General features: G+C 42.7%; 1 protein-coding gene across 1 annotated transcript in view; it reads right to left on the bottom strand.

The window, feature by feature from the left end:
* The window catches only part of COP1 (COP1 E3 ubiquitin ligase), a 530087-nt gene that overhangs the window by 485263 nt on the left and 20311 nt on the right, over positions 1–24513 (bottom strand). The window contains exon 2 of the mRNA XM_082264749.1: positions 10421–10480. Coding sequence (XP_082120875.1) covers positions 10421–10480 — 60 coding nt within the window. The remainder of the gene's footprint in view (positions 1–10420; positions 10481–24513) is intronic.

Genomic DNA, 24513 nt, shown 5'->3' with positions numbered 1-24513 from the left:
TTTTTTGTTTATAGCGCATGATCAAAAAATCTCACAGGTGATCAAATACCACCAAAAGAAAGCTCTGTTTGTGGGGAAAAAAGGACGTCAATTTCATTTGGGTACAGCGTCGCACGACCGCGCAATTGTCCGTTAAAGTCACACAGTGCCGAATCGCAAAATACCCCCTGGTGTGGAAGGGGGTAAAATCTTCCGGGGCTTAAGTGGTAATCTACTGGTTTACAAATTGTTAACTCTAAGGAGGTGTATGCCACCTCCTCGATCACTGGGGGTTATTTCCAATTTACACTTGTGGATAGTATGGCTTATGCTACACATCTGGTACTCCAACAGACTTGTGGCTGCCCTACACACAAGCTGCCCTGTTTGCCCTCCTCTCTTCTTGGTCCAATCGCAGAGTGCTTTGTATTCTACAAATCATTCACAAAAAACAAAGAGTTCTGTACTTGGACAATCGGAGAGGACAGGATAGCTTGTGTGTAGAAGAGTCACAAGTCCACTGTCAGAGCACCAGAAGTATAGCGAGAGCTATCTTACTGAAGCTCAAATATTACATTGGTTGCAAACCTCAGCCATGAAATCTGCACAAATCACATATATCCGTAGTGTTTACTTGTCTCTTCAAAGCTCTGAATGTCATTTCTCTCGGGTGCTCCATTCCTCACTTCTGACAAGTTATTCCGACACCATAGATCAAAGGGTGATGGGGATGAAGCTCAGCACGCAGATTGTCTATTCAAAACACGGGGGGGGGGGTGTTCCTTTTCTCCAATTAGCTCTTACACACGGTACAAGAGCTTTAAAGAGGTTGTAAACCCCTTTTTTTTTTTTTTTCTTTTTCACCCTGAAAGACAAACACATAATGAGCTAGTATGCATCGCATACTAGCTCATTATCAAATAACTTACCTTAGAACGAGCCCCCACCGTGCCGCCCGCTTAGCTGTATGACGGTCGACATGTCCAAGTCGCCCGTCTTCCGGGATCGCGGCATCCGGCCATCTGATTTGCCGGAGCCGCGGTGACGTCACTCTCGCGCACGGGAGCCGACAGTCACGGCATGGAGTTCTGAAGGAACGGCACCAGCGGCCGTTCCTTCAGAGAGCATGCGCCAGTGATGTCACTGGATGCATCTAAGGTAAATATCTCCTAAACGGTACATGTTTAGGAGATATTTACAGTACCTATAGGTAAGCCTTATCATAGGCTTACCTATAGGTACAAGTGTCAGAGGAGGGTTTACTTCCTCTGTGCTACGGACAGATGAAGGATTTTATTATAACTATTAATTATAACTTTTAAATGGATGTAAAAAATTGAAGACGGCTGCTAAACAAGTAAAACTTATGCAGGAGGATTGATTTCCTCTCCCTGTATCATGAGGCTTTTCACTTCACTGGGTATAAGTGAGGGTTTACAATCACTTTAAATGACAGACTATGATTCAGGAGGTAAACACCTAAGAATTAGCCATTTGTAAACCAGAAGGTTTAGAGGGAGTTCTTCCTAAAATAAGATTTTTTTTGCTTCTTACATTTGCTTCTTCAAGAATGTGTATACCTATGAAGCCTGCCAAAATTATTCTTCACCTGCTGACTGTTTTTGGCAACTGAACCAAGTGAGTAGCTTTCCTAAAACCCGTTACCAATACACGTCTCTGGCAATACAAAACTTCCACCCAATTATTGCTTCCCAAATAGACATCGCTCTGTGAGACATGCCAAAACCCCTCTAACAGCTACACTTTGACTTTGATTACCACTGTGATTTGTGTTGCAGTATGCGGCGCAAAGTATTACATTTCACTTACTTCTGGTTCTTTAACCCTAGCACTACATCTCTGTGGGATCTCACAGTTCATTTAAGGATAAAAAAACTGCTTTAGAAATGGTGGGTTAGAATAGAAAACATGGAAGGGAAATCAAAAAGGAAGTGAACAATCAAGAGCACACCATCAACAGAGAGAATTAACATACTGATCTCTGCTTGTGAAATGTCTATAAACTCAAAAGTTCATTCATTGCCCTAACACATTCTGCTAATTGTGTTCCAAAACCCCCTGAAAGTTAGCAGTGACATAAGTTATCAATTTTAAAGAGCAACTCAAGCCAATAAAGTAACACTAATGGGCGAGTTGCTTATGCTCTAGAGGAAATGTCGTCACTACACTAAAATCAGAAGGGCCACTCAAATTACCCTTAAAACAGAGCTATAGTTAACATTTATGTCTGATTAGCTTTCACAAAGAGCCTGATTCATACAAATAAAGGAAAAAGGAGAAAGTGACATACTGTACTTGTCTTTTGTGAAGAAAACAGGCAGCTGGGCTCTCTGGCAGCTGGTCATGACCAACACCAAGGTATGGTATTGGACAATCATGAGGGCCACTAATTGGATGGCCTGGACTACAGTGTGGACTGATATCTGGAGGGCCATGTCAGGTTGTGTGATAGAGCCCACGCCAATTTCCATTCCTTGCCTTAGGACCAATTTCATTCAGAAAATGGAGTAAGTCCACTATATACGAACCTCCAATTTGCAAATGTGCCTATTGAATGTCGAATCATGCAAATTAGTCACGTGTCTGACGTACATTGTCACGTGCATGCATCCTCTACAAGTGGTTGTGCTTTTGTGTACTTTTTTGAACAGTACTGTAAAGAGTATAGAATCATTTGTATGAAAAGTATTATAAATCTATTACAGTACGCTACTACAGTAGGTTTAGAAATAATCCCCCCCCCCTTTTATTAAATAATCACTACAGTATATATAAATAATAAAAACATTTTTCTTTTTTTCCCCCTCTGACATGTTGGTTTGAGATCTTTCACTTGGATGTTTATAAGTTGCACTTACTAAAGCTGGATAAAAACAAAAAAACTGTCTTCATTTCAAGCAGGAAAGCAACAAAAAATGGATTTTTGTAAAATCTTACCGTAAAATCCTTTTCTCTTAGCTCATCGACAGACGTAGTCCTCGGTGATACACCACCTTCGGGTTATGTTACCTCCGCAGGAGCAGGACTAGACAGGAAATTAAAAAGCTCTGGCCACACCCTAGGGGCAGTCCCAGAGGGTATATCCTCTCTCTCTCTGCCTCAGCAAATCAGTTATGTGAAAAAGCAGTGCTTAGAGAATTTAACCCAACCCAACTCCAAAACAGAGGGGCGGGGACTACGTCTGTCGATGAGCTAAGAGAAAAGGATTTTACGGTAAGATTTTACAAAAATCCATTTTTCTCTAGCGCTCATCGACAGACGTAGTCCTCGGTGATACACCACCTTCGGGACGTCCCAGAGCAGTATCACAACTGAGGGGTGGGAAAATGAAAATCAAATCCCAATCTAGAAGGCCCAACCGGTGCCAACTAGAAGTTTACAATGCTCATCCTTAATGATGAGACTCAACAAAAAAGGGAAAACAAATCTTTTTTTTTTTTTTTTTTTCAAACAGAAAAAAACCCTCGAGGTAGACCACCGGTCTCCTCAAATTGCGGCCTGCAAAACCTTGCGGCCAAATGAGGCATCCGCCGATGCCGTCACATCAATTTTATAGAATTTTGTAAAGGTATGTACCGACGACCAGGTGGCCGCCTTACATACCTGGACCACTGACGCCTGATGGCGAAAGGCCCAGGAAGTACTGAGCGCTCGAGTGGAGTGCGCCCTAACAGGGAACGGAGGACTCTGACCCTTAATAGAATAAGCCTGTACCACCGTTTGTCTAATCCATTTGGCAATGGTCGCGGCAGATGCAGGCAAACCCTTTCTGGGGCCATCCGTGATCACAAAAAGTGAATCCGTCTTACGGAATGATTCCGTAGCTTTCAGGTATACCCTGATTGCCCGAACCACATCTAAGGAATGCAACGCATGTTCCCGATGATGCTTGGGCTGAGGACACAAGGAAGGTAGTACAATATCTTCATTCAGATGAAAATCTGAAACCACCTTAGGAAGAAAAGATGGCTTAGGATGAAGTACTACCTTATCCCTATGAATCACTAGGTATGGTGACTGGCATGATAATGCAGCCAGTTCTGACACCCTGCGAGCAGAAGTAATAGCCACCAAGAAGGCCACCTTCTGGGATAAAGTAAGCAAGGGAATCTCCCTGATGTTTTCAAAGGGAGGTTTCTGTAGAACCGACAAAACCAAATTAAGATCCCAGGGCGGTGAGGGCGCGCGGACTGGAGGAGCCAGGTGCCGCACCCCCTGGATGAAATTCCGCACCAAGGATTTGGTAGCTAAAGGCTTCTGAAAGAAGATTGCTAATGCTGAAACTTGACCCTTGATGGTGCTCAAGGCTAGCTTCTGCTCAACCCCTTGTTGCAAAAAGGCCAATATTCGAGACACCGAATAGGTACGTGGAGGAAATCCTAAAGATTCGCACCACGCAATATAAGTCTTCCATGTGTGATAATAGACTTTGCTGGAAGTCGCTTTCCTTGCTTTAATAAGGGTAGGAATGACTGAAGTAGACAAACCTCTGTCCTTCAGTACTTGGGTCTCAATGGCCAGGCCATTAAAACCAGCGACTGTAAAGCACGAAGGTAAATTGGTCCTTGAGACCACAGACACTCCCTGAGACGAAGTTCCCACGGAACGTCTGCGACTAACATGTCCAAGTCGGGCAAGCCGGCTTGAGGAGGCCAGCCTAGAATTTCTAGGACCACTGGCGCTGATTGGATCTGAACCAGGCGTCCCTAAAGCTATCTGGCCCCGACCATCCGAGAAAGTCTGGTCGTTTTCTGTTCCCACACATTTATCAGATACCTGATAGTTATCAGGAAAGGTGATCTTTTCTGGTTGAACCTCAGGGACCGAAGTCACCCGACTAGAGGCTACTTGGCCTATCTGGTCAACCAGATCCGATTCCTGTGAGGTATCGGGACTAATCTTAGGAAAAGGTAAAGGAAAAGATCTTTTCAGGGAACGGTAACTACCGCTTCCTGTGGTACTTAAATGTTGGAAGGGAAGAATCGCACCGGTAGTAGTGGTTGATGCTTGATCTAATGTCCTGAATACCGGTGAAAACGTCCCCCCACCCTGAAACCGGGTGGGGGCGCACCTTCAGGCTGTGTACTCCTTTACTTCGGGTTTGGCTGGGTTGGTCCCCTGCTTGTCCGACCAGCCCTTCTTGAACCCTCCTGGAGGAGTCTTGCCTTTCCCGCTAGTACCAGCCGGGCGCCCTTTATGGGCGGTAAAGAAAGGTCCTCGCTTGTTGCGAGGTCCCTTAGCTTTTGCAGCCTGTGGCAAAAAAGTGCTCTTGCCCCCAGTGGCATCCTTAATGATTTCATCTAGGTTGGCCCCAAATAGACGATTCCCCTGAAAAGGGAGATTGGTCAAGGTCTTTTTGGAACCTAGGTCAGCTGACCAGCATTTTAACCACAGCACACGTCTGAGGATCACTGCTAACTTAGATGCATGCCCTAATAGGGGAGTAGTGTCCAAGGCTGCGTCACAGATAAACCGTAGCCCTTGTATGATCTGTTCCATCAAATCAGATGTCTCCTGGGGAATATCTTTTCCCCTAAGATCTTGGCGTACCATTTTCGCCCATTCCGTAAGTGTCTGGGAAACTAGACCAATAACGATTACTGGTCTAAATGCTGACCCTATCAGAGAAAAGATAGTGCGGGACTCTGCTTCTATCTTTCGATCCACCGGATCCTTAAAGGACGAAGTGTCCTCCACTGGAATAACCGTGGCTTTATTCAGCCTGGAAATAGGCGGATCCACGATTGGTGGTACCGTCCATTTCTTAATGATGGATTCCTCAAACGGATAGAGTCTAGCAATACGCTTGGAAATAGTAAAGGTACGCTTAGAATGCTCCCATTCTCCTTTAATCTGATTACCAAAACATTTAGGTACAGGAAAAGCCTTCGCCGTCTTGATGGGCTTATTAGTACCAAAAGGCATCTCTGTTTCAGTTGCCTCTGCCGGTAAAGCCTCAAGTTTTAAGGTTTCTTGCACTGCCACAACTAGTGCGTCCACCAATGCTTCTTCCTGAATAATAGCAAGAGAAGAAGCGTCCTCCTCACTTTCTGAGGGAGCTTTACCTGGGATAGCAGTCCTTGCAGAGGAACCTGCAACTGCCGTGACCATCTCTGAATCTGAGTCAGAGGTGTCAGATAGTATAGGGGTAGGCGGGGGTCGCTTCCTTGACCCCCGTCCCTGACAGGCCGCCTCCACCCGAGCCACCATAGACTCCAAAATTGCTGTAAATGACTCTATACTCTGTGCACCGGCGGGTCCCGAGGCCCCCTCGAGGGAAACAGGTGGGGGAATATGTGTGGCAGGGTCCATGATAACTCCAGTTACTTCCTGGATAATATATTCAAAAGTAAAGAAAAAAACTTTTTTTTTTTTTTTTTTCTGACCCCCAGCGCCACAAAAAGCCCCTTAGTGTTACCTGCTAGCTATCGATCGAGAGAGAGAGAGACCCCCAGGCTCACCACTTGATGCTCAGAGTTAAACTGCAACAGCTTACAGCGCTGTCTTGACAAACAGGAAGTCTTTTGGCTGGCTGCCCAGGAAGAAAGGAGGCGGCTCCGCCCCTCTGCACGCCTTCCGGCGCCTCCCCCAAGCTCCACGAGGTGTAGGATCACCTCAAACATGGCCGCCCCCATGCTGGAGACACGAGGCTACGCCAAAATGGCGGCTCGTGCGATCCTGCAAGAAAAAATGGCGGCGGCCTGCTGAATGGCGGTGTGCTGCAGGGCACACAACACTGTCTCTGCCTGGGGATATGGCGTGGTTGGCGGTATCGGCCCTGGCGGACCGCATGGCCGATCGGGAGGCCTGCTAATAGCTGGAGATCTGATTTGGAAGGCAGTCTACATGTCCGTGGCTTCTGACTGGTAGGTAGCTTATACTTAACCCATAAGATTCCCAGAATGCCACAGATTACATCTTTTAAACATGTATACAATAGATTGTTAGCTCCCAAACCAAGCCTCCTGGCTTTTGTACACAAAAAATCACACTCAAAGTAGGAGGATCTGTGACATGTTATAGGATAGAAAGGACTCTTTCTTACCATACAGAGAGGGGCCCGCGTTCACCACAAAACCCGTCAGGGGAAAAGGGGGAACATACTACTCACCATACCGGAACCAGGCGGGCACCAACTCCTGACAGTACCCCTCTCCACCGGGGCGGGAGGGCTGTCGACCGATACGAACGCCGTGACTCATGGTCTTTGGCGTTTCAGCGAGACATTTAACTCGCGGGTTTAGTCCTTTTAATGGGACTTTGTCGCGGCCGACCCAGCGCGGAGCTATGGCCTGCACGCGCTGGTAGGCTGAACTGGGGTGACCACCGGATCTCAACATCCAGCCCGTCGCCCAGTTCAGCTTTCTTGCTTGAAGATCTCACAGGAACACTGGAGAAAAAAAGCTGTCTAAAAATCCTTTAAGAAAAAAATTCTTGCCAGGACCTAAGATCCCAGCAAGGTATCTAGGTCCTTACTCCTAACTAGACAGAAAATAACTGATTTGCTGAGGCAGAGAGAGAGAGAGGATATACCCTCTGGGACTGCCCCTAGGGTGTGGCCAGAGCTTTTTAATTTCCTGTCTAGTCCTGCTCCTGCGGAGGTAACATAACCCGAAGGTGGTGTATCACCGAGGACTACGTCTGTCGATGAGCGCTAGAGAAATGTGATTTTAAAGGGGGGGGGGGGGGCAGATTCTTTATACCCACTGTGTATAGCCGATTGTGTTTATTGGGTACATAGGCTAGCTTTGACTCACAAAAAAAGCTGGACTTACAAATGTGCTTTCGGAACGGAACTCCTATGTAGGGGACTTGCTGTACATAATATTTGAAGGTTCTAAGAAAATTTCTGGCAAAGAATGACGATTTTAAAGTGTGCGAAAAATGGAAAAATAGGCCCGGGCCGCAAGTGCCTAATAACTGCTCAGTTTAGCCACTGTATACTGCACTTTATATCCAGCCCAGTACTGATCTTACTTTGAGCCCTGATGAAGAGGGTGTTTTTTGACCACATACACATGCATGGCTGTGAAAAAGTCTAAAATAAATTGATATCTGGGCAATTCCCGACAAGGTGCTTCGATTTAAAATTTTCTTAGTTACAAACAAGTAAACAGTGAAAATACTTTGGCATAAAGAAGCAGCAAACAAATTCCAGATCTCTCATTATATTACGACTATAAAGCCCCGTACACACGTACCGAATGTCGGCCGAACGATCGGCCGTCTTTTGTCCGGTGCTGTCCTGTCGGTTGAAAAGTGCTAAAGACTGCACACGAATTTTGTCGGCCAGCAACAGCTGACTGCAGAAGTGATGTCATGTGATGGTTAACTTTCCGTGTGTTTTTTCTTCTCTGAGCATGCCCAGTCTTGCTCATCTGCTGTTAGTCGGCCGAATTCTGTACTGCCTGGCGAACAATCGGCCGTTCTGGTGACGGCCAACAAAAATTTTATAGCCTGCACACCCGAATCTGTTCGGCCGAAAAGTCGCAGTCGTTGTCGGAAGCATCATACTAACAAGCCGACAATTGGCCGATCGTTCGGCGGCCGAATATTTACGGCTGACAATCGCTACGTGTGTACGGGCCTTAAGTCCTACAATGTTGTCACAAGTATCCCCCACCTCTTTTTATATGTGTAGCTGCAGAATCCTTTACCCGGCACCGACCACTTCCATCCAAGTTGGCCAAACAGTTTCAAACCGAACCCAAGCTCATCCCCAGTGACAACATTTTGGGTCCATGCATATCGGGCTTCAAAGACACTTCTGCTTCTACAAGAGTTTAGGATTTTGCTGGAGAAGCAGCTCAATGTTATCCTTTGTATTTATACACATTAGAACGCTTAGAGGCATATTTTAAGCTCAGCATTTTGGGGCAGAACGAAAAAAAAAAATGCTTAAACCATGGCTAAATGATTGTACAAAAACTCTGTATAGGAGCGTTTTTTTTCCTTCCAAAAGAACCGGCTTTTATTTAATTTATTTTTTCAGCCCAGAGTGCATGGACCCTTAAGTTCATGGTTCGGATTTACACACATTTAAAAGCTTCAGAAACACACACACAGCAGTATGCTCTGCCTAGTCTGGCCATTAGACCTCAACGTGTCCAGTAACTGCTATGCTCCAAAGAGCAGTTTATAATGCCTATAATTTAAATTATCCAATAATGCAGGTTTCGGAATGCTGGCCTAGACTTCAAAACCAAAAAAAAAAAAAAAAAAATTAAAGTTGGTTCTGTAAAAAATGTTTTGGGAAATTAGATTTAAAAAAAAAAAAAAAAAAAAAAAAAAAAAAAAAAAAAAAAAAAAAAAAAAAGACTTGATAGGCCACAAAATAAAAATGTTCTGGCTTAGATCAGCATTTTGAGAAGAGGTTCAATAAATGGATAGCAACAATCTTTATCCCCAAAATTCCTTAACAAAATGTGGTCAACGGAAGAATGGCAAGCAATGAAGCAGATATTTTCACAACTCAAATTCATTGTATATTTATTAGCTGATAAGTGAACACAGAAAGAGAGGCTGAAACTGCTTTACAAAGTTCATGCACAGTGCTTTAAATGCAGATATCACAAAAACCAAGACCATGAACTGAAATGTAAAAATCAACAGGACAACTTTCAAACAAAAACTGAAAAACCATTTGACATAAAATGAAACCCCTGCTGCTGAAAGATGCAGCTCAGGACACCAAGCAAAACAGTTATTTTATTAAAGCGGCTGTGTGAATTTCAGGTTTTTCTTCAATGCAAATGAATTCTTGCCATAGGCATCTGCCTCCTCATAATGTGAAATAACTCACTTGTGTATCGTGGCTTCAGAAAAATACAGAAATTGTTCTGCATGACCAGATTTGCACAAAGTGAAATTGAAAAAGCGCATTAAAGAGGAAGTAAACCCTCCTCTGTAACTTGTACCTATAGGTACTGTAAATATCTCCTAAACATGTACCGTTTAGGAGATATTTACTTTACGTGCAGCCAGTGACGTCACTGACGCATGCGCTCTGAAGGAACGGCCGCTCGTGCCGTTCCTTCAGAGCTCCGTGCCACGACCGTCGGCTCCCGAGCGCGTGCGTGACGTCACCGCGGTGCCGCGATCCCGGGAAAGACGGGCGACTGGAAATGTCCCCCGTCATACAGGTAAGCGGACAGCACGGTGGGGGCTCGTTCTAAGGTAAGTATTTCATAATGAGCTAGTATGTGATGCATACTAGCTCATTATGGGTTTCTCTTGCAGGTTGCAAAAAGAAAAAAAAATTTCTGGGGGTTTACAACCTCTTTAACACATGGAATCAGTAGGCTCTCAGCAGCAAGGGGCATATCAACGCATTGTCTAGAAGCAGAATTATTTTCAATTAATGCATCCACAGCATGGAACAAAATCAAATGCAAAACCTTTAAGAAAATTTAGAACTTACCAAAAGCTGTGTCCACACTTTGTCATGTAGGCTTCCTCAATCATATCAAAACAAATCGGACTGGAAAAAAAAAAAAAAAAAAAGGATTTTAACTTGGAAAAACTTTGATGAATAAAGAAAAAAAAAATATATTACATTTTGCAGCCCTTTCATTAGTCAAGTTACATAGGGAGCAAGGGGGCGAGGCAAGCAAGGAGGCCAGTTGCCGTCTTGTGTCTATGCGATTTTGAACAGTTGATTGTGTTTACTAGTTAATTCTTTCCTAGAATTTACATGGGAATTTAGGAGAAATAAATTCAAGAACTAGTAGGCATATTTTAAGTTTATGTCAATGTTCAATATTATTACCAAGCACCAGACCTAACCACAGTTTTTCCTATTGACCTTCCTGAACATTTTTTCCCAGTTAAAAGTATAACTGAAGCCAACATTTTTTTCTATATTGGGTAGCATAAGGAACTGTGAAAAACTCTGGCATGTTTTTTTTTTTTTTTTTTTTTTTTAATCTTGAGTCCAATTAAAGAGATTTCCCTCTCCAATGTGTCCCTAGAACAAGTGACCTATTGGAAGATGTCCCCCTGTGCTTGTTCAGGTTGTAACCTAAAATGTTCAGTTTCTCCTCCACTTTTATTCCAGAGAGTGTGGTCATCAAAACAAATAGTGTGCAACTCCCTACTAGGGACATGGATAGCAATAAAAGTTATATAGGAGGTACTACCCTCTTTACAACAAAATATGCAAACATAAAAAAAAATAAATAAAAAAAAAAAGTGTTAGCTTTAGATTAGACATTTCTTTTTACTGAACTGGAGCCAGACAGAGGGATGGAAGAACAATGTACTGTTGAGGTGAAATTTATCTTAGGGCCTCAAAACCATATTCTAACTAACCCATAATGGGAATCAAGTTCAGACGTTCTCTAATGGGTTCAAGCACTGCAGAGAGAACCAGACTCAGATCCAACGGGGTCAGAAGTAAACAGATGGGGGAGATGCATGTTTAATAATATACTTTTGTAACTTTTTAAAATAATTTGTGGTTTAATTGGTGCCTAAAAAAATCCCAGTCTAGGTTCTTTATTTTCATTAGGTAGTAATAGGGATATAGCACCTTGGCATTAGTCAGACTATTTTTTTCTTCCCCAATGTTGTATAGCAGGAAGGAGTGTATATATAAATGAGCTAGCTCCCAGTGCTTGACTTGACCAACCAAATCATTGAGTGTTCAGAGACAACAAGTAGTGAAGCAATGTCAGTGATTCTGGAAATAGAAAGCGCTCAACAGCTAATTTTTTTATTTTTTTTTTTTTTTTTACCAGAATGCAGTCTGGAATGCACCCCATGTGGAACCCAGTGCCCAAAGGTCACTTCCAAGCCATCACTGCAATGTCATATTGAGTGGAGTACAAATGCAGTACTCCAAAAGCTAAGCGGATATGATATTGGGCTTTGTTTATCGGATTGCATCATTATGTGCATCTCTTTTGCATTTTGTGTTCTTGGAAATATTCATCAAAATAAAGAACTGGCAAAAAAAAAGCCAGGCTGAGGTTTACTGCGATGTAATGCTGAAACTTAGGAGAAAAAGCTCTAGCAGTGACAGAGAAGAGATTAAAGCCTCGTACACACGTACCGATTGTCGGCCGTAAATATTCTGCCGCCGACCGATCGGCCGATTGTCGGCTTGTTAGTATGATGCTTCCGACAGACGACAGCGCATTTTCGGCCGAACAGAATCTGTCGTGCAGACTTTAAAATATTTGTTGGCCGTCACCAGAACGGCCGATTGTTCGCCAGTCAGTACAGATTTCGGCCGACAGACAGCAGATTAGCAAGACTGAGCATGCTCAGAAAAGAAAAAAGACAAGGAAAGTTAACCATCACATGACATCACTTCTGCAGTCGGCTGTTGTTGGCCGACAAAATTTGTGTGCAGTCTTTTGCACTTTTCAAAAGACACGACAGCCCTGGACAAAAGACGGCCGATCGTTCGGGGCTTTAAATGAAGAGGAAAAAATGTGGGTTAATATCTCCAAGCAGATCTGAAGTTTAGACAGGACCCTTCCTGTTGTCCAAGACAGTTTGGACAATTTTCTGCTCCCAACTTTGTGGGAACAGTTCTGGGATGGCCCATTCCTGTTCCAAAATGACTGTGCACCAGTGTGCAAAATAAGGTCAATAAAGTCATGGATTTGCGAGTTTGGGGTGGAGGAACTTGATTGGCCTGCACAGAACCCTTACCTCAACCCAATAAAAAAAAAAAAAAAACCTTTGGGATGAATTAGAGCAGAGACTGCGAGCCAGACCTCCTTGTTCTACATCAGTACCTGACCTCATAAATGTGCTTCTGGAAGAATGGTCAAACATTCCCATAGACACTCCTAAACTTTGTGGACAGCCTTCCTAGAAGAGTTGAATCCATTCTAGCTGCAAACAGTGGGTTACCTTAATATTGAACCCTATGGACTAAGACTTGGATGCCATTTAATTTCATGTAAAGGCAGGCGTCCCAATACGTTCGACAATATAGTGTATGTATATTGAATTTTTTTGTTGAGAAATATTGATTTAGTGTAGCACAGCACATTCACGATTTTTTTTTTTTTTTTTAATACCGGTGTGCAGAATCATTTTAGACACCAGCCTGCTCAGAGACTTACACGGAATATCATCAGGTCCGCTTGATAAACTGATAGGCAGACCTGATTGAACCAATTGACAAAGGGGCCTAACTTTCATAAACAGCGCGAGAATGTATTCGCCTTGTATTTACTTCGCAAAAGCAACAGTTCTATACAAAATCATATCAGATTTTAACAAGGCAAGAACTGTTTACGGAGCTAGCGAAAAACAAGGCATGGCAAGAAATGTTGCAGAGATCACAGTTAGGGTGACTGATGTGCCATCACATTTGATACTGGCAATGACGTCTTCGAGCTTTTGGAAGATTAATCATTTATGGCTAGCCATGAGAGTCGATTGCACAATTGAACTGAGTGTTTTAACAGCAGATCCCAATAGAAAACTTTTATAACCGTAATCATTACAGGATTTCTGGAGCGAGAATAGTAAAATGTGGGAAGTAAAGATTCATGTGAAGAAAACATTTTGTCTTAACCTGTTAACTGACAGAAAAGTAGAATCATTTACTCTCTAGCATATGCAGACAAGATGCAAATCAGGAGAGGGGAAAACAAGAGTTATGGCGCTTTTCCACTGCATGGAACCGAACGGTTCGGCTCACTTTTGTGCTTTTCCACTGCATGGTACCGCATGGTACGGTGTTGGAACAGTTCTATACGGCGGCGCTTTTCCACTACATGGAACCGAACGGTACGGCTCACTTAAACAGTACCACCTCGGTTGTGGTTCCAAGAGGGCCGTACCGGTACCATATCCCACAATCCTTTGCATGCAGCCTTGACTGTTTGTCACTACTAGCCACTGATTGGTCAGAGAATCGTTGTTATCCCACCCACTAATGCCCCGTACACACGTGCAGATTATCTGAAGACTTTTGTCTGCAGACTTACCAAATCCATATAATATGAGGTCAAACCTAAACACTTTCAATTTGTATGCAATCCGGCAGGCCCTTGCACTACAAAGAAAAGGTAAATCTGAAGACAAAAGTCTTCAGATAATCTGCACATGTGTACGGGGCATTACTTTAGTACTACTTTAGTGGAAAAGCAAATCGTACCGAACCGTTCCAACACCGTACCATGCGGTACCATGCAGTGGAAAACCAAACCGGGCCAAGCAGGGCCAAGTGGAGCCGAGCCGGAACTTGCAGTGGAAAAGTGCCATTAGTTGAGTTATGTAAAGGGGATGACAGGAACCTGTCAAAAGTGAACCGCAGGAGGGATGATACAATGCTTGCCCTGCAGAGAAAAGTCACATGACCACCCGGGTCCCCCATCTGGAAAGAATGGCATTAAAAAGTGTGCACATGGCTAACATCAGCAAAGAAGAATGAGGACTTCTAGTTTAGGGTAAGTGAATCTGATTCTAAGCTCAGCTCGACTACAAGTGACATCACAAGGTTTACTGAATTTCCAATAGCCGCACACTGCCAACGAAAGGCTTTAAAACCATTGATCCAAGCAGACGACCATATATCTTTTGCCAAGTACTAAAACAGAATAGTTGCTGTGTACACTCCAATTAGGACAGGCTGCCCTAAAAAAAGCACTAAAATCATGGTTCAGACTTCTCTATTGTAATTGAAGGCCATAAGAAAGACAGAGTCTGAGCAGAAAACTAATCTTTAGGACTCCCAATGGGTGTTTAGCCCAAATGCACAAGGCCTTGATGTTAAACTGCAGGTGGAGGGCCCAGGTATACGGTCCATCCAGCCTACCTGCCAATAGCCTGTCAAACACTATACACCGACTGAGCGCTGCTGCAGCTGGAAGGTGCACCTAGCAGTACTTACTGTTAGGGCATTATGCACACAGGGACAAAGGAATACTCAGAATGCAAGCGCTCTGCATTACAGGTATTTGTCCCTGGGCACATACTGCCGAAATGCAAGTAAGGCTCGGTTCACACTTGTGCGATGCAGGAACGATGCAAATATGCAGCGTGTTCCCACATCGCATCCGCACCCCTGGCAGTTCACACTGCCATATGCGATACGCAGGGGGTGTCAATTAAAGTTAACATCACCCCCAGTTTTATTGCATATCGCAGTGCGATCTGCAAGTACGCACAGAATCGCATCGCACAAGTGTGAACCGCTGTGCGATCTGATTTTGATGCGGCTCAAAAAATGCCTCCTGTGCGTCTTTGGTGCGGATGCGGTGCGAATTCAGCCATACAAAGTGTATGGCTGAATTCGCACTGCACATCCGATCGCATGTAATGAAGGAGCAGTGAGCTCCGAATTACATGCGATCTCCGCAGCCGCACAAATGTGAACCGGCACTAAAACTCAAAGTGGCATCCAGCCAGAGCTGTTGTCAGCATCTCAGATTGACAGATTGCAGCAGCTAACGGCAAAAATATCATACACCGGGGCTAAATTCCCAGTGTGCATGTGGCCTTAAAGTGGTATTAACCACTTAAGCCCTGGAAGATTTTACCCCCTTCCTGACCAGGGGGTATTTTGCGATTCGGCACTGCGTGACTTTAACGGACAATTGCGCAGTCGTGCGACGCTGTACCTAAACAAATTTGACGTCCTTTTTTTCCCACAAACAGAGCTTTCTTTTGCTGGTATTTGATCACCTGTGCGATTTTTTTTTTATCATGCGCTATAAACAAAAAAAGAGCGACAATTTTGCAAAAATAATATTTTTCACAAAAAATGTAAAAATTTAAATTTTTTAACATTTTCGGCCAATTTGTTTTATACTACATATGTTTGGTAAAAAAAAAAAAAAAAAAAAAACGCAAAAAAGCGTATTTTGATTGGTTTGCACAAAAGTTATTGCGTTTACTAACAAAGGGAAATATTTGTCATTTTTGTTGTTTTTTTTTTAACGCATAATGGCGGCGATCTGCGATTTTTTTGCGGTACTTACGACATTGCGGCGGACAGATCGGACCCTTGACTGACATTTTTGACACTTTTGGGGTTACCAGTGACATTACTGCAGTAATCAGTGCTATACATATGCACTGTTACTGTAAAATAACACTGGCAGTGAAGGGGTTAACTTTATTTGAGAGGGAGGGGTTATGTGTGTCCCTAGGGGCGGGATTCTAACTGCGATTGGCTGTGGCTTGAGGTGTAGGAACAATGATCAACGGTCCTACATAGTAGAACCGTATGATCACGGTTCCTACACAGGGGAGAATGACAGGCGGCTTGTTTACACTAGCCGCCTGCCTTTCTCCCGCTGTCACGGACGATCGTGAGTGAGCGGCGGACATCGGGTCCACCGCTCACACGTGCAGGGGGGGGAGGGGCCGTGGCCACGCGGGGGCGCACCTCCGGCGGCGCATGCTCGCCAGAGCCTCACAGGCTAGGGACGTACCGGTACGTCACTTTGCCTGTGAGGGCCTGAGGCCGCAGTATATGTACTTGCGGCGGTCGGCAAGTGGTTAAACCCAAAATGTAATAAATTGCAGCTTAACAATCATTCGATGTGGTGGCTGCATTCGTTTTATTTATTTTTTTTAGGCTTTCGTCCTGTGTTTACAAGGTGATCTGGCCAGTAACATACGTGTACCTCCACTCTGGATGAAGGAGCACAGGACAACCTTTGCACAGCAGCATTTTCAGTCTGAGGGTTAGGTGATTGTTAGATGTACTAGCAGATTTAGAAACAAACACATTGAAGCCAAACTTCAGCTCACACTATCAGTTACAGCAAGCTCTTTTTTTTCCCCTTTTGGGATAAAAGGTTTTACATAAATAAAAGCTGATCATTGTGAGCACCCTGCCAGTGTTAAATGGTTTGTCCCATCCCTGTAACCGCTACATCTGGAAGAGAGCTTGTTCTTAAAAAAAAAAAAAAAAAAATCAGACATTACCTCTAAAACCTGGTAAGCTGCAATATAATAAAGGTTTGCTTTAAAGTGGTAGTAAACTTAAGGGTCCTTTCACACGGCCGCTCCGTGTGTCCGCAAATCATCCTATTTTTTTGCGGATGATTTGCGGACATCAATGGAAGTGAATGGCACTGTGGATGTCAGCAGAATACCATCCGCTGACATCCGATTTTCCTCCTTTCAGTTCTGTTCCGTTTTTACGAATGGAACAGAACCCCATTTTTCCATCCGTGTAAAAAACGGAAAGGAAGGAAAATCGGATGTCAGCGGTGTCATCCGCTGACATCCGCAGTGCCATATACTTACATTATGTCCGCATATCATCCGCAAACGGATGGGATGATATGCGGGCACACGGAGCGGATGACAGAAATGTCATCAGCTCCATGGAAAAAAAAAAAAAAAAGTCCCGCAGCGGACCTTTCACACGGAGCGGCCGTGTGAAAGGAGCCTTACTGAAAAAAAAAATTGAAATACTTTAATACTGAAATTTTTTTTTTTTTCACATATCCCTAACATTCCCCAGAGAAAAAAAAAAAAATCTAAATTTTTCCATCCTTTTAGGCCAATTTGTATTCTGCTACATTTTTTTTTTCTAACCAAAAATAATCCAATAGGCGTATTTTGATAGGTTTGCGCAAAAGTTATTGAGTCTACAAACTAGAGGAAAGATTGTCATTTTTATTTATTTTTTTACTAGTAATAGTGGTGATCTGCAATTTTTAGCAGGACTGCAACATTGCGGCGGACAGATAGGACCCCTGACATTTTTTACACTTTTGGGGGGACCAGTGACATTACTACAGTAATCAGTGCCAAAAATATGAATTGTTACGGTAATAATGACACTGGCAGGGAAGGAGTTAACCTAGGGGTGATCAAAGGGTTGTGAGCCTAGGGGAGTGTTTTCTAACTGTGGAGGGAGGGACTTGTGAAATGATCATAGAGACCCGTGATCCTATATAGAAGGATAAAAGGCGCTCTGATCATTTCAGAGAGAAGAATGGTCAGCTGTGTTTACAACAGCTGACCGTCCTCCTCCCTCAGCGGGGATCAATCACGGATGCCCAGCGGCAATCGCGGCTGCCAGTCCTGTAGATCGGCATCCCCACTGCCCCCAGGAGCGCTCCCGCAAACCGATGTATACATCGATTGGCACAGCCCAGCCAGCCTGCCTAAGTAAAACTGAGGCGGGCGGACGACAAGTGGTTAAATAAACTGTGACAAGCCTGAAGTCATGCTTATTGGCACCCCCATCAATTACCTAAGGCCAGTCCTAATAGCTTATCTATAGATGTAACTGTACTTGAGCTTCAGTCTAAATTAGAAAATCTAGGGGTGATTTTTGATTCTAGTTTAACCTTCGATCCACACATACAAAATGTCAGAACATCCATACATCCTGCCATAGGCACTACAGTGAAATGGTCATTGCAGAGCGCAACAAAGAGTCTACAGGATGTGCACAAAGCAGGGAAGAAAATCAGATGGGAGAACTGTAGGTTTGTAACAAAAATATAACATTTATGCAGTACTACTGTAATAACATTGTTCTATAAATCCAAGTATTACAGAATCTTTTGTTCTACTCAAACTGCTGCAGGCATTTATCATTTCAGCAGAAGTTGCTGTGGCATGCTAATTCTTGTAATGCTATATCAACCAAAGCAAACTAAGCAATATCTGCCAAAATACGCCAAAATCTGTAACTCATACAACATGCAGAATGGAGGAAGGGTGTTTAGGGGCTGAAAAAAAAAATAAAAAATTTAAACATCTTTCAATCGTCTTAAACAGTTATGAACGCCCAGGGGTGGGAAGGATCAGCAATCACTGTCACCGTAGTCACAGGATTGGAAGCCAATCCCACCAGCTACAGATCTTCAGTCCGCACCAAGAGCTGTCTTGGACAGCTCAGTCTTTAAACTGAGAGCACTCCCAGCAGATATACAAGTGCGGCTTGTGAAAGTTAAAACCCACTTTGGGGGTCCTAAAGGGATTAAAAAACTAGAAATTGCTTTCCGAAAACATTTCTGCCTATAGGGTGGCTTTGTTGCCTTAAAGGGGAGTGTCCCTGAAGCCCCAATGTTGCCATACCCATGTCTGCACTAATGCGCACAAATGGCACAGACAGGTTCCTGTTTTAAAGGGATTGTATAGGGGCAAGCGCATGCACTGTTTAAGAATAGGGCAAGGAATCAAATCTCACACATATTCGGATGTTAACCGCCTCATATTCACAATGCATGCTCCCCAAACCAAATTAACCACTTCCATACAGAGCAGTTAGACCCCTCCTGTCCAGATCAATTTTCAGCTTTCAGCACTCACACTTTGAATGACAATTGCTCGGTCATGCTACACTGTAACCAAACAAAATTTTTATCATTTTTTTCACACAAATAGAGCTTTCTTTTGGTGGTATTTGATCACAACTGGGTTTTTTTTTTCCGTGATACAAGCAAAAAAAAGAGCAAAAATTTTGAAAAAAAAAAAAAACAAAACATTTTAGTTTAAAATTTTGCAAAAAAAATAATTTTTCTTCATACATTTGGGCCAAAATTTATACTGCTACATGTCTCTGGTAAAATTAACCCAAATTGGTGTATATTATTTAGTCTGTGTGAAAGTTATTGAGTCTAGAAGCTATGGTACCAATTACTGAAAATTGATCACACCAGATGTACTGACTGCCAATCTCCTTTCTTGAGGCCCTGAAATGTCAGGACAGTACAAATACCCCCCAAATGACCCCTTTTTGTAAAGTAGACAGTCCAAGGTATTTAGTAAGAGGCACGGTAAGTTTTTTTAAGTTATAATTTTTTCCCACAATTCTTGGGAAAATGAAGAAAAAAAATGTTTTCTTCTTTTTTTTTTTCCCCACAAAGTTGTCAATTTATAAGCTATTTCTAACACACAGCACGTACACAGCAAAAATGACACCCCAAAATTCATTCTGCTACTCCTGAGTATGGTGATACCACATGTGTTAGACTTTTACACAGCCTGGCCACAAAAAGAGACTCCACATCCAAGTAGCACCTTCATATGTGAAACCAGAGCGCTAAAAACCTCCAACACAGGGGATGGGTATGATGAGTCAATTAAAAAAGCAAGGAGAAGGGGGAGGGGGGGGAGGGGGAGGGAAAAGGACAAAAGCAAAACACTAAATAAAGCTGATGGAATAAATTTACTGTATTGTATGGGATCGACGTGTAGTCAGAAAGGAGTAGTCCATAAACACTGAGCCGCTCTTCCACAGACCAAGAGGAGATTCTGTTAGAGCAAAAAAACAAAAAGGAGAAGCGCTCTAAGTGTAGACAGTTTAATAATACATAAGAAGCAATGTGTGTAGTAACTCACAAGACATAAGTGAAAGTCAGGCTGTGTAACATCATCAGATCTTTAAAGCATCCTCTGGGGGGAGGGAGGTGGTGATGTCCAATCCAAAGCGCCGTCCGTGGCTGAGTAGATGTTTAATGGGAGGAAATAAAGCCGGCAGCCTCCCGCCTCAGTGTACGATGAGCGGTCAGATGGAAGTGACCGACGGCTGCAAGGTTCCGTGGATGGATGGACGCTCTCCCGTCACCAGGGGTGATGAGTTCAAACAGCAAAGGAACGGCAGGCACGACGCGTTTCTGAGCATGCGCGGGGTCGATGTACCCGGCGCGCTCTTTCCTCAGGTGCTGGAGAGCCGTGGACTCTACAAGGTTTATATCTAGCTCAGTTAATTAGTGATTCACCGCAGCTGGAACAAAAGGGGAATGCCTCGGGATAAAAAGGATTTGGAACCAGAGCTGAAAGCAACCAGTTCATGGAAGGACAACAACTTTAAAATCAATTATACTTGAATGTACAGCATTAAAAACATAAACAATTAAAAGCATATGTTAAAGGTGGATTGTACTCGATTGGCTGGCCACAAATTCACATGTATGGGGCTGAAACAATAATTTCTCATAAGAATCAGATATATATCAAAAATGGATGATAGGAGATAATCAGTGATAATATTCAAAGTTAGACAAATGAGCATGAACTGATCATGACTCCTAAACATGATAATAAAGATAAAATTACAAATATATATGTACATGAAAAATCATGACTTTAATGAAATTATGAATGTTTTAGAGGTGAAATACACTCTAAACCTATGGACACTAGGTATGTGGAAGGGGAAAAGGGGGACAAAAAAATTGTAATATTAATGTATTTATGACTAATAGTCCAAGGAGACATCATGTAACATAATAAATTGTTATGACATGATGGAACATGCATCAAGCAGCACAATACACAAAAAGTATCGTAAAGGATCTATATAAATCTATAACAACCTATAAAATGTAAGGTATGTAAAAAAAAAAAAAAAAAAATATAAAAAAAAATATATAAATATATAAAAATATAAAAATATATAAAAATATATACATATACATACACACATATATACATATATATATATATATACATATATATATATATACATATATATATATATATACACACATAAAATGCGAATACATACATCTATGAGAAAACTATCTGGTTGAAAGGGTATAAACGGCTCAAATTAAAAGATCCATGTGTGTAGATGGATAAAGGGAAAAAGAAAACTAATAAAGGCGACATATCATACAAGGGACCCAAGTCTGTATGTGATTGTTGACAAATAGATATGTCAAAATGGAAGATGTATATATATATAAGGTTATCAAAAAAAGGGGGGGGGGGAAAGAGAATAACCTATTGTGCTATTTGGGACAAAAGAGGAAGAGGAGGAAGAAAGGAACCTCAATTATAGAATAGTGTGTACATCTAGTTCCTCGTTCAATCCTCGAGGGGCGAGAACGTCTAGCGTGTATATCCAAAAGGTTTCACGCATACATAATTTGGAAAAACGTTCTCCTTCTGGCAAATCTTTCGAAATGGATTCAATGACCCAAATTTCAAGTCCCTCAGTCGATTTTCCATGGACTTCTGAGAAGTGTCGCGGGACACTATGAAGGTCACTCCCACCTTCAATGAGACGGCGGTGTTTTCCAAACCGCTGTCTTACCGGTCTGATGGTGCGACCCACATAAAGAAACTGACACGGGCATATTAAACAATAGACAACATACTCAGTAGAGCAGTTGTAGAAGTTATCCAAGACATAGGTTTTTCCATTGTGTGTGAAGTCTTTTTGGCCATGTCTCACAAAGGTGCACATTTTGTATAGTTTTTTCTTGCATGCGTACATGCCTTTCAGAGGGATCATCCAGGGCAGGTGATTGGTAGCCTTGATGTTTTTCAATTTGCTTGGCGCAATCTTGTTTTTTAGAGTAGTGGCCCTCCTGTATGTCACTTTTGGTTTCTCTAAGATGACAGAATTGAGATGAGGGTCCTGTTTTAAAATGCCCCAATGTTTGGATAGAATTTTTTCCATTTTTTTGTAATGGCAATGGAACCTAGTGATAAAACGAACCGGATGTTGCTCATCTCTGGCTTTGAAGCTGGGGGGTTTCCCTGGAAGATAAGCTTCATAAGCTGAATTAACCAAGTCGTCGGGGTAGCCTTTTTCAGAAAATTTTTTCTTTAGATGTTCGCTTTGGGCTACATAATCCAAGTCCCTAGTGCAGTTCTGTCTCAATCGACAGAACTGACCTTTGGGTATATTATTTGTCCATTGAGGGTGATGGCAACTATTGTAATGAAGATAGGAGTTTCCGCTGGTGGGTTTATTGTAGTTTTTGGCATATATATGATGTGACTCATGTCCAAGTTCCAAATCTAGAAACGGCATGGAGTCTGGATGTGAAACGGAGGTGAAGGAAAGGCCTAGGGTGTTATTGTTGCAGTGGGAGACAAAATCGTCAATTTGGGAGGCGGAGCCATCCCAAATGACGATAATATCGTCTATGTACCGCCCAAAGAAAACAATGTGCTGGGCAAAAGGGTTATTCCGCCAGATGTATCTTAACTCCCAGAGACCCATGGTCAGATTTGCATAAGACGGAGCAAAATTAGCTCCCATAGCTGTCCCGTTTATCTGTAAATAAAAAGTGTCCTCAAACTGAAAATAATTATGTGTTAAACAAAATTGTGTTGCTTCCAAAATAAAAGACACTTGATCATGGTGTAAGGAGGAGTCTTGGAGAAGAAAATGTTGTATGGCTTGTAAGCCTATATTGTGGGGAATGGAGGTATATAACGAACTAACGTCCAATGATAGCCAGGTATAACTATTTTCCCATCTATACGGAATGATTTGTTCTAATAAGTGACCTGAATCACGTATATAAGATTGTAAATTTTGGGCCAAGGGTTGCAGGAAGACGTCAATGAACTGTGAGAGGCCGCTGGTCACACTGTCCATTGCTGCTACAATGGGTCTACCTGGGGGATGTAGAGGGTCTTTGTGGACCTTTGGTAAGTGATAAAAGTAAGGGGTGTTGTAATGGTCCTTTTTTAAGAAAGCTGCCTCATTTTTATTTATCACTTTATTCAGTAGCGCCGATTGTACCAATTGTTCAACCTCAATTTTGAACGCTGGTAATGGATCTTTATGGAGTCTCATGTATGTTTTGTTGTCATTTAGTAGTCGACAGGCTTTGTTGATGTAATCGGTCTTGTTTAATAAAACAATACCACCTCCTTTGTCCGCGGATCTTATAATAAGATTGGGGTTGTCAGATAAACGCTTAAGGGCCTGAGATTCACCATGATTCAGATTAGAATGGGAGTATTTGATATGTTTGGACGTGTCTGCACACATGGTTTGAAGATCAGCAAAAACCGTCCTGTAAAAAGACTCTAGATATGGGCCTTTTGAGCGAGTAGGGTAAAAAACAGATTTAGGACGTAGGTCAGTATGAACAAAGCGTGGCGACTCTGGGAGATGCTGTGTGAATAGCAACATATCCAAATCAGAATCTTCACTCTCACCGGGGTCATAAGTGCTAAAGGGACTTCCAGGGATGGCTTCCTCTATGAAAGTGGATACATTATTTTCCACATTATCCATGAGGGGGTTATTGTCCACTTGTTTGGATTTGATATTAAAGTAGCGTTTTAATGTGAGGTTCCTTATGAATTTGTTCAGGTCTCTAAATAATTGAAAAGAATTGGGAAAGGAGGTAGGAGCAAAACTTAAGCCTTTACGTAGGAGAGATAGGTCATCTGGATTTAATGGGACAGAAGACAAATTAAAAATCTTTATAGTCTCCGCTGTTTGGTGTTTATGTTTGGTAATTCGCTTACCTCCTCTACATCCTCGTCTAATAGTTTTCTTTTTTTCTTTCTGATTTTGGTCAGTAGACTCCCCTCTAAAAAAGACACAGGAGGGAGGGCTGATGCAAGGGAAACCGTCTCGAGTTCATTAACCATAACAGGGAAGGATATTTCCTTGCTACCTTCAAGTGATGTAGGGGTGGCTTTTACCTGACTGGCCATAAAAGGACTTATACCCTCTGGCTGATAGGCACCAGAAGGGATCTGGGCTGGAGAAAGGCTCATAACCTCCCCAGTGGTGACTGGGAGGTTAGAGCTGCTAGGGGGTCTGTCGTTTGTAATGTTATTGCAAATGGCGGAAGCATTCTCGGTTTTATT

The sequence above is a fragment of the Pelophylax lessonae genome (assembly GCF_965119305.1).
Source record: "Pelophylax lessonae genome assembly, chromosome: 8".
Lineage (NCBI taxonomy): Eukaryota > Metazoa > Chordata > Amphibia > Anura > Ranidae > Pelophylax > Pelophylax lessonae.
The sequence above is the reverse complement of the archived record's forward strand: the minus strand, read 5'-3'. Positions and strand labels throughout refer to the sequence as shown.